General features: G+C 45.2%; 1 protein-coding gene across 8 annotated transcripts in view; it reads right to left on the reverse strand.

Moving 5' to 3' along the window:
• The window catches only part of LOC110490036 (MAGUK p55 subfamily member 7), a 269,143-nt gene that overhangs the window by 147,365 nt on the left and 108,026 nt on the right, over positions 1-13,752 (reverse strand). For all 8 annotated transcript variants that reach the window (XR_005036089.1, XM_036944340.1, XM_036944336.1 and 5 more), the window contains one exon: positions 6,467-6,585. Coding sequence is in view for 7 of the 8 variants with exons in the window: in XM_036944340.1 (XP_036800235.1) it covers positions 6,467-6,585 (119 nt within the window). In the remaining variant the exon portion in view is untranslated. The remainder of the gene's footprint in view (positions 1-6,466; positions 6,586-13,752) is intronic.

The raw sequence follows: 13,752 nt of genomic DNA on the forward strand, positions 1-13,752 counted from the left end.
TATATTTCCTGTGGCTTTTTGTGGAGCGAGGAACTTGGCGAGGGAACAGTAAGAAAGGGAGGAATTTATAGAAAGCACACTTGAGTAACTCACTTTAATTTGAAAGGAAGAAGAATGTCTGTGTCGTTTTAGCTCGGAAACACACACCGGGCTATTACAGATCCAGTACAGGCTCTACTTTCTGTCATGCAGCTGGGGCCGTTGCCGTGCCGATTAAAAGTCTGCAAAGTAGTGCACTGTGCAGAGGCTCTGGATGCATCCCAAATTGCACCCTATTCAATATATAGTGTGCTATGGGTCCCTGGTCAAAGTGCACTATAATGGGAATGGGGTGCCATTTGGGATGCAAACTCTGTGAACTTGGCCTCGACTGAAAGACTATATTAGACAATATTTGTTTCAACCCTATGACATAATCTGATTAACAGGGACGCTAGGGGCCCTACTGTCTGTCTGGAAGGGCATTTTGCACAACCTCAACATGTAAAAAAAAAAGTGATGTAATCAACGACTACATTTTTAAAATTGGAGCTATGAAAGTCTATCAAAAAATTTAAAAACTGATTTGCAATAGTATTTCAATCTGAAAGAAGTATGGTTTGAAATGCATCAGAAAGGTATTGGGATGTTCAGAGAGTTCATTGGGAAGCCACGACCCCTAGTTTGGGAAACGCAGTGCAACCCCTCTCTCGCTATCACTTTCTCCCTCCCTCCCTCTCGGTCTTCTTCTAGCTCTGCTAGGGATTCAGTCCTAACCAGGCACCCAGCCATTCGATGCTCCACAATAACCCAGGTGAGACCTGATGGTTACCATATGAGCAGGAACAGCCTGAGCTGTTTAAACGTCAGATTACTAGGATGTTTTCCCTGCTTTTAGCCTCTTCCAATACCTCTATTTCTCAGCCCTGTGTAGTGACGGGTGAACTCTGGATCTGCAGAAGTGTGTGTGTGAGATTGGGTAGTAGGGTTTAAGGTAATGGTGTCACTGACCATAGCCATGTTCACCTGAGCAACGGCGGTTTCTTTCTGCCAGGCAGGCTCACCTGTAAGGTGGGAGGGTTGTCCGGTACTCTCTCTCTCTCTCTCTCTCTCTCTCTCTCTCTCTCTCTCTCTCTCTCTCTCTCTCTCTCTCTCTCTCTCTCTCTCTCTCTCTCTCTCTCTCTCTCTCTCTCTCTCTCTCTCTCTCTCTCTCTCTCTCTCTCTCTCTCTCTCTCTCTCTCTCTCTCTCTCTCTCTCTCTCTCTCTCTCTCTCTCTCTCTCTCTCTCTCTCTCTCTCTCTCTCTCTCTCTCTCTCTCTCTCTCTCTCTCTCTCTCTCTCTCTCTCTCTCTCTCTCTCTCTCTCTCTCTCTCTCTCTCTCTCTCTCTCTCTCTCTCTCTCTCAGGGTTTGTCGGGCTGACATTCGGGTACCAGGGAAGAAGGAAACACACAGTAACAGGCCAGCCTGTCTGTCTAAAGCAGGATTAGAACAAACACCCCTCCATTCAGCCTTCATTACTAAGACACGCTAACAGCTCATTCAACTCAGCTTTCTTTGAGAAAAGAGAGAGAGAGAAAGTGAAACAAAGAACACCTAAAGATATAGATGGTCTTGTCTTGGAAGAAGAAGATAAATGTGCGTGCTCTCTTTCACGTCACCCTGACTTATTGCCCTGCTTCACGGCTGGGCGGGCCGGGGCGGGACATAATTCTTCTTTAATAGGGTATATATTACGCTACAGTAGCGACGGCAAATCAGGCCACATTAGGCTGTAAATCTTGTGGGTATTTATAGATTGCAGCTGACGCGAATCACAGTGTGAGAGCCAGGCAGCCGGTCGCAGGGAGTCGGTGACAGGTTGGCTCAGAAAGTTGGTGACCTGATGGTGGTGGTGGAATTCACATTGCTAAGTGGCTGGTGCCAATTCATTACCGGGACTCAGAATATTAAACATTTTAAAAAAAAAAGCAACCCCCGCTGAGCCCTCTTCCCACTCCCACCCTCCTTCCAATCATAACTGTCAGCCCTTGACAATCACATAGCTTGTCGGTGGGCTCTCCTCTGTTGAACGTTTCAAACCTTTTTTAAGAGAGAGAGGTGGAAGAAAGGAGGAGAAGGAGTGTATGACTTCTTATATTTGCTCTGTTGGCTCCTCACCAGCCACCAGTCTCTCAGACTCACACATCAGACTGGCATTTCCCGAAACCCAAAACACTTATCCCAGTCAATTCAGGTCCCATCTACCTGCACTGTTCTATTGAGACTCAGTAGCTGGCAATGGGTAGTTGAGGTTTTCCTTTCTCTTAACAGACTCCCCCTATTGGGGAACTACAGCTACTGCAAAGCCAAGACTCAACAACTTCAACAGCCTGAGGTCTGTCACTGTGAATAGACACAGGCTTTGAGGTCTTTCAGGGTTTAGGATTGGGAAGCAGTAAGGGAACATGAACATATCACTTTCCCCACACAGACAGACAGAGTTTCCTTCCCCAGGAGAGATGTATAATAGGGAATAACCCCGATCAGCCATGATCCTGTGGGGTCAAAGACCAGAGGCCTCATATATTCAACTGTGGGGAGGATTCACATCAAAAGGTGGCGTATGGACGAAACGCAGAAAGTGCTTACGCACAAACATTCAGATTTATATAACAGTGAGCACGCACGTCCCACGGCGGTTTCCCTTTATAAATCACAATCAACTTGGCGCACGTGAAATTTGGCGCACGCAAACGCCCATAGTTGTCAATAAATAGTCAGTCAAACGCCCCTAATTAATATTAATCCAAACTGCATGAAGACAATGACAGCAAATCCAGACAAAGGCAAAGAAAAAAAAAATTGCCCAGTGTGAAATGGAAGTTATTGTAGGGGAGGTTGAAGCAAGAAAAAATATATTGTTTGGTGGACATGTGGGCGTTACAAATGCCAAAAGGGTGTTAGAGTGGCAGCATGTGGCGGACGCTGTGAATGCTGCTGGCTCAGAAGGTCAGATCCTCAGAAATGAAAAAGAAGTGATTCGACATAAAAGTGGAGGCCAAAAAAGCGCACAGCCTTACACAGACAAAGTGTTTGTGCCACAGGCGGCGGAAAGGGGATATCGGAGCTCAACCCCCTTGATGAGCGACTTGCCGTTATTAAGAGGGATCCCTCCTGAGTGGAGTAGTGACGGAGGTGGAGGGGGACACGGACATGCAAGACGCACCGGATGATGTGTAATTAGTATTCCCTCGTTTGAATAGAGTAAACCAAATGTATTCAAGTTGTGTTTAAACATGTATTTACACATACAATTGTAACATCTAATTGTTTTTAGTCGCTGCGTGTTCCAGCGGGGTCGGAGGTGCTGCATCTGAGCAGGAGCTGAGTGTTCCAGCGGGGTCGGAGGTGCTGCATCTGAGCAGGAGCTGAGTGTTCCAGCGGGGTCGGAGGTGCTGCATCTGAGCAGGAGCTGAGTGTTCCAGCGGGGTCGGAGGTGCTGCATCTGAGCAGGAGCTGAGTGTTCCAGCGGGGTCGGAGGTGCTGCATCTGAGCAGGAGCTGAGTGCGCCCAGCCCCAGCGTCTCCACTGCACCTCGTCCGTCACAACCCTCCAGCGGCCGTGTCCTCACAGATGCAGTCCTGCAAACGCAGAGAGACACCATCGACGCTATTAACGAGGTTGCCAAGGAGTTGAAGTGGTTGCCAAGGAGTTGGAGTGGGACAGGCACAGCTTGGATTCTGCGGGTGCTTCTTCTGTAAAGCTGGGCCCACTACAGCACAGAGATCCACGATAACATCTCTTGGTAATCGGAACCGGCTCACTCATCATCGTCTCTGAAAATTCGCTCTCTCCGAATTCTTCCAATCGCCAAATCTTCCAACAGAGCCAAAGCAGCCATTGTGTGTCATTACATATTGTAATTGCATGCCTTTTTATACCCACCCATTTGATTGTCAAAGCTACCCAATTGCATAACACCTTCAGGTGTGTCACGACTTCCGCCGAAGTCAGTCCCTCTCCTTGTTTGGGCGGTGTTCGGTGGTCGACGTCACTGACCTTCTAGCCATTACTGATCCATCTTTTCATTTTCCATTGGTTTTGTCTTGTCTTCCTTCACACCTGGTTCCAATCCCATCAATTACATGTTGTGTATTTAACCCTCTGTTTCCCCTCATGGCCTTGTCGGAGATTGTTTTATTGTATGTGATTGCGCTAGTATGTGTTGGTGTGCGACGGGTTTTGCACCCACTTTGTTATTTTGATATATTTTGTTTTTTGGAGTTCAGTCAGCACTTATTAAACGACTCCATTTTATACGAAGTTCGTTCTCCTGCGCCTGACTTCCCTGCCACCAACACCCACTCACTACAAGGTGTGGTAATTAACCTGATTGTAACTGACAATGACAGGGCCATTATCACATTGACAGTTCTGCGCAACGAACATGTGATAACAATATATGAAACTGCGCACACGTATCTGCCCGACTGAGACATCGAAAACAGCTTAGTTTCATCGTAAATTGTCCTACTGTTTACCTTATTATTTATGAGAATACATTTAATAACATGCAAGTATTGTTTAATAATTACAGATCCAATTAAATATGATTCCCAATTAAACTGTACAACATATTTGAGGGGTTCTTTTGCAAAAACCGATATCTCCGTTTGTATTTAATATCCTAAATCATGTTTTTGTGTGTGTGTTTTTTTTATGTGCACTCCAGGGAACTCGTCACATATAATACGTGAGGTAATAATTTCAATTTATTTTACACAATGGTATCAATTTCACACCGTTTCTCGAGTTTCATCCTTCTGCAGTTTCTCATTTCTCCAGTTTATGTGCGTATGTATAGGTCAAAGTGTCCGTGGAGGACCGCACATTCTCCCGTCAAGTTTGCTTAGAAAGTGGCGTACACCTTCTTTTGTGCCTACGCAACGTTTATAAATGAGGCCCCAGGTGAGGTCCACCCACATGCCTGTCTAAATGTTATGGAAATGTGACCACAATCTTTACCATAATTATATCTGTACCATTTTACATTAGCTTTTCTTTGGGCTGACACAATCTGCACTTTGAACATATGCAGACCTACCCATCATTATCTGGTGAAAATGCCTTAGTCCAAAGTCATGCATAACAAACTGAGCATAACATGTCCCTGTTTGGTTTCCTAAGTCAACCTCAGGTCTTTACCCAAGCATCTGAGCTATTTCATAAATGTGTCTTAAGTCACACATTATTCCCTATAAAGTAGTGCACTATAGGGAATAGGGTGCCATTCACGATGCACCCATACAAACACATTGCTTGCGTTGGCAAAGCAGAACCTGGATCCTGGACAAACACGTGCTAATAGAGAAAAGGTTTCTATAGTGAGGGGAGGAAAAATATTATGTCAATTTTCTCTCCCCCTCCCTTCCCTTGTCTATGACACAAAGATGGCAGCCAAACAGACTGGTCAAAAACTGGCTGCTACTGACTGACCTTTTTATTTTTTTTTACAGTACTTCAGTACTTAGTTCATCTGCAGTAGACAAATAATTGCCAAAATCTCAAACTACACACCTGTAAACGTAATACTAAAAATGAAAAGAAGAAAAGTGAGCACTAGTCGTGGAGGCTGATACTGCATGTAAACCCTGGGCTTTGTCCCTAAGAACAGAGGGAGGAATAGAGGGAGAGTAAATAAATAGAGGGAGGATAGAGGGATGAATTACAGAATAGAGGGAGGAGTGGTGCTGCTGACTACAGTACAGAAGGCTGCTGTAGTCTGCAGACACACACAGAGAGGGGGACAGACAAACTGCAGGCAGACTGCAGCCTGCTGTACTGAAGGCATGTGGTTCCCTCGTTAGAACTGTTTGCCAGAGAAATAAAGTTATCAAGTGTGCTCATCTCCTCATCTCCGGAGCTATCTGTTTCAACAACCCTGCCGCCTGGCCTGGCCCAGAGCACCACTTCAGATAGAGAGAGAGGAGGAAAGGAGACAGTGACTTGAGAGAGAGAGGAGGAGAGGTTGACTGAGAAAGAAGGAGGAGTGTGTGTGAGAGAAAGGGAGAGAGACATGATAGGTGAGAGAGATGGAGGGAGGCAAAAAGACAAAGAAAGAGTAAACTCTTCGAAAAAAAGGGTTCTGTGGTTGTTCCCATAGGAGAACCCATTTTGGTTCCATGTAGAACTATTTTTGGCTCTGTGTAAAACCCTCTGTGGAAAGGGGTCTACATGGAACCCAAAAGGGTTCTAATCTGGAACAAAAAGGGGTCCTTCAAAGGGTTCTCCTATGGGGACAGCCGGAGAACCCTTTTTGGTTCTAGATATCGCCTTTTTTTAAAGTGTAGAACAAAGAAAAGGAGAGGGGGAGAGAGAGAAGAATAAAGGGAGGGATCTCTTGATGATCCTAACGCTACCCTTACATACACATGCAAGCATGCGCACACACACACACCCCTCTTTAGAGGATGAAGAGCGGAAAATAGGAAGACGTAGAGTAGGTTTACCTTGACCAGCGAGTGGAGGCTCCTCTCTCCGAACATGTCGTGTATAAAGGTGCTGTCGTCCGGGCTGTCAACATGGGGCTGGAGCTGGGAGGGCAGGGCAGACAGCAGCTCATACAGATCTGGAGGCACAAAGAGAGGGAAAGAGGAGGAAACGACACAGTCAGCGGTCATCAGATAACACACACTGTGAGAGACAAACAAAACACACACACAGAGACAGAAAGACAGACAGACACACTCAAACACATTCGCACACACAGACACAAATAGCTAAATACCCTCAAAGTTCTCAAGGGGAAGATGAGGGGGGAAGGAAGTTCTAGAAAGTATCACCAACCCAGGTTAAAGCGACCATGGTGTTGAGTTGCTCATGTCTACAGAGAGTCCTTCACTGGACAAGACCAGAACAGGTCAGCAGGAGGCAATAAGCCACTTCCTCTCACGGCTCGGCACTACCTGCCTTTGTCTCAGCACTTCTTGTTGTTCCAGGAACTCCACAGTCAATGTCACACACATGCAATTAATCCCACAAATAAATCAATCTCAGTCTGTACTGAAATACAATTTTAACTTTTATCCCAATTCAAGTATTTTTTCAACTTTATTACAAGGGTTCTAGTTTTTGAGTCTGAAAGGGCCTCAGTATTCTGGTTAAGTACTGGCTGTTTTGGTTCTGGAAACCCTTTAGTGAGTGTAATTGTCGGTCGAGTATTGGGTCTGGATGGAAATGCCTCAGTCTAAGACCTGCTGTCCTAGAACTAAGTGGAGCGTGGTTGTATTGGGACCATACACTCCCTGTCAAAGGTAAAACATCTACTCATTCAAGGGTTTTTCTTTATTTTTACTATTTTCTACATTGTAGAATAAGAGTGAAGACATCAAAACTATGAAATAACACATATGGAATCATGTAGTAACCAAAATGATAATAAACAAATCAATATATATTTTATATTTGAGATTCTTCAAATAGCCACCCATTGCCTTCATGACAGCTTTGCGCACTCTTGGCATTCTCTCAACCAGCTTCACCTGGAATGCTTTCCCAACAGTCTTGAAAGAGTGCCCACATATGCTGAGCACTTGTTGGCTGCTTTTCCTTCACTCTGCGGTCCGACTCATCCCAAACCATCTCAATTTGGTTGAGGTCGGGGAGGCCATGTCATCTGATGCAGCACTCCATCACTTGATAAAAGTCATTGTCCTGTTGAAAAACAAATTATAGTCCCACTAAGTGCAAACCAGATGGGATGACGTATCGCTGCAGAATGCTGTGGTGGCCATGCTGGTTACGTGTGCCTTTAATTCAAAATAAATCACAGACAGTGTCACCAGCAAAGCACCCCCACACCATAACACCTCCTACTCCATGCTTTACGGTGGGAAATAGACATGCAGAGATCATCCGTTCACCCACTACTAAAGGACACCATTAAGAAGAAGAGACTTGATTGAACCAGGAAACACGAGCAAAAGAAATTAGACCGGTGGAAATTTCTCCTTTTTGGTTCCAGCCGCCGTGTCTTTGTGAAACGTCTCCTCTGAACAGTTGATGTTGAGATGTGTGTCACGTTCTGACCTTAGTTCTTTTGTTATGTCTTTGTTTTAGTATGGTCAGGGCGTGAGTTGGGTGGGTTGTCTATGTTCCCTTTTCTATGTTTTGGGATTTCTGTGTTTGGTATGATATGGTTCTCAATCAGAGGCAGCTGTCAATCGTTGTCCCTGATTGAGAACCATACTTAGGTAGTCTGGTTTCACTTTTGAGTTGTGGGTGATTATTTTCCGTTTATTATTTTGCACATTGGTCCTCCGATCCTTCCTACTACTCCTCCTCGTCATGATAGCCAGTTTCATCATAGCACTTGATGGTTTTTGCGACTGTACTTGAAGAAACATTCAAAGTTCTTGAAATGTTCCCTATTGACTGACCTTCATGTCTTAGAGTAATGATGGACTGTCGTTTCTCTTTGGTTATTTGAGCTCTTGCCATAATACGGACTTGGTCTTTTACCCAATAGGGCTATCTTCTGTATACCCCACTACCTTGTCACAACACAACTGATTGGCTCAAACGCATTAAGAAGGAAAGAAATCCCACACCTGTTAATTGAAATGCATTCCAGGTGACTACCTCATGAAGCTCGTTGAGAGAATGCCAAGAGTGTGCAAAGCTGTTATCAAGGCAACGGGTGGCTATTTGAAGGATCTCAAATATAAAATATATTTTGATTTGATTAACACTTGTTTGGTTACTACATGATTCCATATGCGTTATTTTGTTGTTTTGATGTCTTCACTACTATTTCACAATGTAGAAAATAGTAAAAATAAAGAAAAACCATTGAATGAGTAGGTGTTCTAAAACTTTTGACCGGTATACAAAACAATAAGAACACCTGCTCTTTCCATGACACAGACTGACCAGGTGAATCCAGGTGAAAGCTTCGATCCCTTATTGGTGTCACTTGTTAAATCCACTTCAATCAGTGTAGATGAAGGTGAGGAAACAGGTTAGTTAACCTCTAAAATGTGAAGCAGTTCAATTTAGCCTTTACTACTTAGCCCATAGAAACACATTGAATAACACATTCATAAATGGGGAAAAAAAGACAGTCTAAAAATGAATAATAGAGAGAGAGGAGGAAATGTTGAGATTTTTGGTTCCAGCCGCCGTTTCTGTTGGCACACATCAGAAAGCTAGGGTAAGGTTTTGAAGTGTCTGTCCTATATCTTGGAGGTATAAGAAAGCTCAGGAAATATTTGTTTTTTTTTGTGGAAATGTTTCACCCCTTATTTTTGTTGGCACACAACAGAATAGACTCTTAAGGATTAAAGAAGGATTTTTAAGCCTCGAGACAATTGAGACATGGATTGTATATGTGTGCCATTCAGAGGGCGAATGGGAAAGAAAAAACATTTAAGTGCCTTTCTGTATCAAGAATGGTCCACCCCCCAAAGAACATCCAGCCAGCTTAATTCAACTGTGGGAAGCATTGGAGTCAAAACAGGCCAGCATCTCTGTGGAGTGCTTTCGACACCTTGTAGAGTCCATGCCCTGAGGAATTCAAGCTGTTCTGAGGGAAGGGGGGGGGGGGGGGGGGGGGGGGGGGGTAGTGCAACTCAGTATTAGGAAGATGTTCCTACTGTTTGGTATACTCAGTGTATTCTGGAACAGTCTAAGGGTCTAAGTAGTGTCTAAGGGTCTAAGTAGTGTATTGGGTCTGGTCTAGGTCTATGCTGCCTGGTGAGTAGGTCAGTGTCTGGCCCTGGTGCTGAATTAAAAGCTACTCAGTGTCCATCTGAACCACAGACCATCTCAATCCCCTTAAAACAAACAGCAGCAGACAACTCCACAGGGACTCAACTGGCTTACTCCCTGGCTTAGAAGAAGGGATTTTATGAAATTATATTTAAAGAGAACCAGATTAAGATCAGGGGAACAACCGTCTGAGGGAACACAAAGGCTGCAGCCAAAATGGCACCCTATTCCCCACTAGTGCACTTTGACGAGGGCCTTTTGGATGACGGTAAATGGCTAGCCAAATGACCACGGTCACCGTAATAACTGCTAGAATAGCAAAAAAATAGACAAACACTTTCTCCTCTCCTCCGCTCCTGACTGCATGTGCTGCTATAGAAATGGAATGAATAGAACGGGCGTCCCCATTCAAGTCAATGAAGACATAATAGGTGGATTGGCGGCAATTGCGAGTGTACCAATAGGAGCAAAGCAGGAAGTAAAATATGTGCTGTGATTTGTTGATTCAACTCAACTGACATTACAAAAAATACATTCCCTTGCATGAGCCATATCAGTTAATATAATTTGAGTGAACATTCTACATTACCATGGAAATAATTGCATTGCACCCATGATTTTACCTGCCAAATTGCCAGGGTTAGAGGTTCCAAGCCCGTTCCATTCATTATATTTATATGTGTGCTGCTGCATTGTGGTCATTCAGTCAGCTGTTCATACCCCCCCCCCCCCCCCCCCCCCCGCCCACCCAAATGGTTACGACTGTTATTTTATTATATTTTCATGATGGTTTTCATCCATAACCGTCGATTACACAGTTATACGGTAATTGTGCACGCCCTAGCAACAGCCCTCCTATAGCCCAGACAACGCTTGGCTTACGCACACATACACACACACACACACAGAGAACAAAACTCTTAATTTAACATCCCTCACAGACACATACCTAACACTCACTCTGACCACACACAGAAACCTCCAACACCCTCACTGAGAAACTATTAACACTGACTCACTCTCATGCACAATCAGGAACATGTATTGAATTGAAGGACTTCTCTAGAGTGGACTGAGCTGAACTGAAGTGGAAACATTAATTCCCAAAGTGATTGATTGAAAACACTCATCCCCTGACTGACAGACCAAGCCAGGGAAGGGAGGAAGGATGCAGGAAGGGATGTGTGTAGTTGGTGGGGGTAATCATAAGACACTTTGGGACAGACAGTGGCTGAGTTCATGAGGCTGCTGTGAGAGAGAGAATTGTCATATGTTACTAACTGCTCTGGTTTAGATTTGGATGTGTGTTCTTTACGGTCCTTGGACTTCCGAAGACACAGATAGACATAGGATGTATGAAGATAACATCTTCCTCTGTGTAATGTTAACACCCCAGAGATAAGCAGAGATAGAAATAGAGAGAGAGTGGACATGAGAGAAAAAGGGAGAGCCCGAAGATAGAGGTGAGAGAGTTGAGTGTGGTAAGCTTACAGCCCTGTATGCCTGGGGTCTCTGTCCTGACCTTCCAAGCCCTGGACCTAAAACCTACAGGTCCAGCTACAAGCTGCCAACTACAACAGCCTACAGGCTAGCTACAGGGACATCTGTTTCTCGCATTAATTCACAACTTGGAAATCCGAACAGTCATGTCATATTATAAAATTGAAAGGTACACTGGCTGAGGTGGAGGGGAGGGAGGGAGGTAGAGATGTGGAAAAGCAATCACCACGGAATCAAGAGCAGACCCTTCATAAGGTGTTTTGGTCTGGGGGTCTTTGGTCTCTCCTCCTCTTGCCTCCCCTCTTCTCCTCTCCACCTCATCCACACAGCGTGGAAAACTATAAAGATCATCCTGATTCATGTGAAATCTGGGGAACAGATCAATGCTATAGACTCTTAAACGTTAGAATAGTAACTGTTACTACTGGGTCATGCTGGTCATTGGGTCAGGGTGCGAGGCTGAGGCTGAACTGACTAACAACAGTGTGTGTAAGGAGCATGGAACAACAGCAGTTGGGAGGAGAGAGAGAGAAACAAAAAAAAAGAAACAAAAGTACCACAAAGTCAGTTGAAAGTGGGGTTGGAGCCGAGCAAGGCTGAGCTGAACTGTGTGTTGGACAGAGAGCCAGAGAGAGACCAAGGCGACCGGACTGCCCTGTACAGAGCTGTGATATCGGACACTCCAGCCAGAGAGAGAGAGAGAGAGAGAGAGAAAAAGTGAGGGAGAAATAGGGAGATAGAGAGGGGAAGGGGAGAGGAAGTAAGAAAGTAGAGGGGGAGATAGATAGGGGGAGAGAGAGAGAGAGAGAGAGAGGGAGGGGGAGAGTGAAAGAAAGAGAGAGAAAGAGGTGGAGAGAGAGAGTAGAGAGAGAGAACAGACCAGGCCAAGCTAGTAGCCATCACCACCACCAAAGGGCGAGCAGCACGCTTGTTTTCTCCAAACATGGCTTGGCTCCGGCCAGCTTGGCTTGGCTTGTCTCAGTCTGGCCCCTCTCAGGTCCCTAAGTGGCTGGACTAATGGGCCGGGTCCTGACCTGCCAGGGTGGACTGTCGACGCGGACTGACCAGCCACTGGGTTTTGTTATGTTGTAGAAACAGTAATGTGTTGCGTCTCAAAATGGCACACTATTCCCTATATAGTACACTACTTTTGACCAGAGCCAGATGTTCAGCCTGGGGCAACGTAGTGGTGGGAGCAGCCTGCTGAGAGGCAGCGCAGAAAGGACTGCTGAGGGCATAGAACTATGCTAATTAGAACATCCATACAGTAATGGACTGGAGCACCCTGGTCTAGAGGGCTATAGGTGTAGCCAGGGTCCAGAGAGGGCTAAGGCCATAGAAATAGAATTACTAGAATGGACATTCCCATTCTATTTCTATGTCTGAAGGCCTCCAGGTGGTTTACAGTAAGGGGAAATGGTGACCACACTCTGCTGAAGAAGAACTAGCCCAGCTTCCCCTCACACGCCCACACCTCTAGAGCGGTCAAGACAAAATAACAGTGTTTTCAGATTCAGAGCCTTTTCTTTAAAATAAGAAATTCAACAAAGAAATGAATTAAACAAAATCCTTATTGGATTCATAGTCACAGTGGGGCAGTGGTCTTGGGTTGGGTCTGGAGCAGAACTCTAAGCTGCCAGAGCCCTATCAAAAGTATACGGAATAGGGTGCCATTTGGGACACAACCATGGTAATTACACAGGGCTAATACAACACGGCCGGTAGGAGGAGTACATTCAAATATGAAATATGCCCATCAGAATTACACACTGACTTCTATGGCACACAACACACCTGTCGGCTGCCGTGCCAGGACTGTTTGAGTTATGTTAATTAACAATAGTGTTTTTATGATTCGCTGCATGGGATCTGGGGGGAGATTTTTAAGAACATAGAAAGGGGAGGGCTGGAAAAAGAGAGAGAGAGAGAGAGAGATGGGGAGAGCGAAGGACAGCGAGACAGAGAGAGAGAGAGAAAGAACGATGGGGAGGGGGAGAGAGCGAGACAGAGGGAGAGACAGGGGGATAGAGAGTGGTGAAAATGAACTTGTTCCTCTGAAACAAATAAAGTAAATGAACGTTGGATTCCAGCTTGGTTTCCCCTCCTCTCCTCTCTCCCCCTCTCCGCGCTCTTCCCTCTCCCCTCTTTACCCCTGTTCCTCCCCTCCTCCTACCACTCTCCTCTTGACTTGCAGGTGTTGAATGAATTATTAGTCTCCAACGTATATCTGTCAGGGATTTATTGAGAGAAAAATGCTCTCTCACTCTCTCCTTTCTGGAGAAAAAAAACATGACAACACATGGGACCTCTTCGGGGTCAGCGTTTGAAACATGGCTCTACTGCGAACATGTTTCAAGCCTGTCTGCTGTCTGAAAAGGTGGGAGGGAGGCAGAAGAGCGAGAGCGAGAGAGATAGAGAGAGATGAAGGAAGGAGGGAGGCAGCAGCTGCAGTCTGTGTAGTCTAATAATGTGTAGTAGAAATGATTTAGCTCTTAATTTAGAATATCCACCGGGAAGGACAGAAAAC

The sequence above is a fragment of the Oncorhynchus mykiss genome, chromosome 15, assembly GCF_013265735.2.
Source record: "Oncorhynchus mykiss isolate Arlee chromosome 15, USDA_OmykA_1.1, whole genome shotgun sequence".
NCBI lineage: Eukaryota > Metazoa > Chordata > Actinopteri > Salmoniformes > Salmonidae > Oncorhynchus > Oncorhynchus mykiss.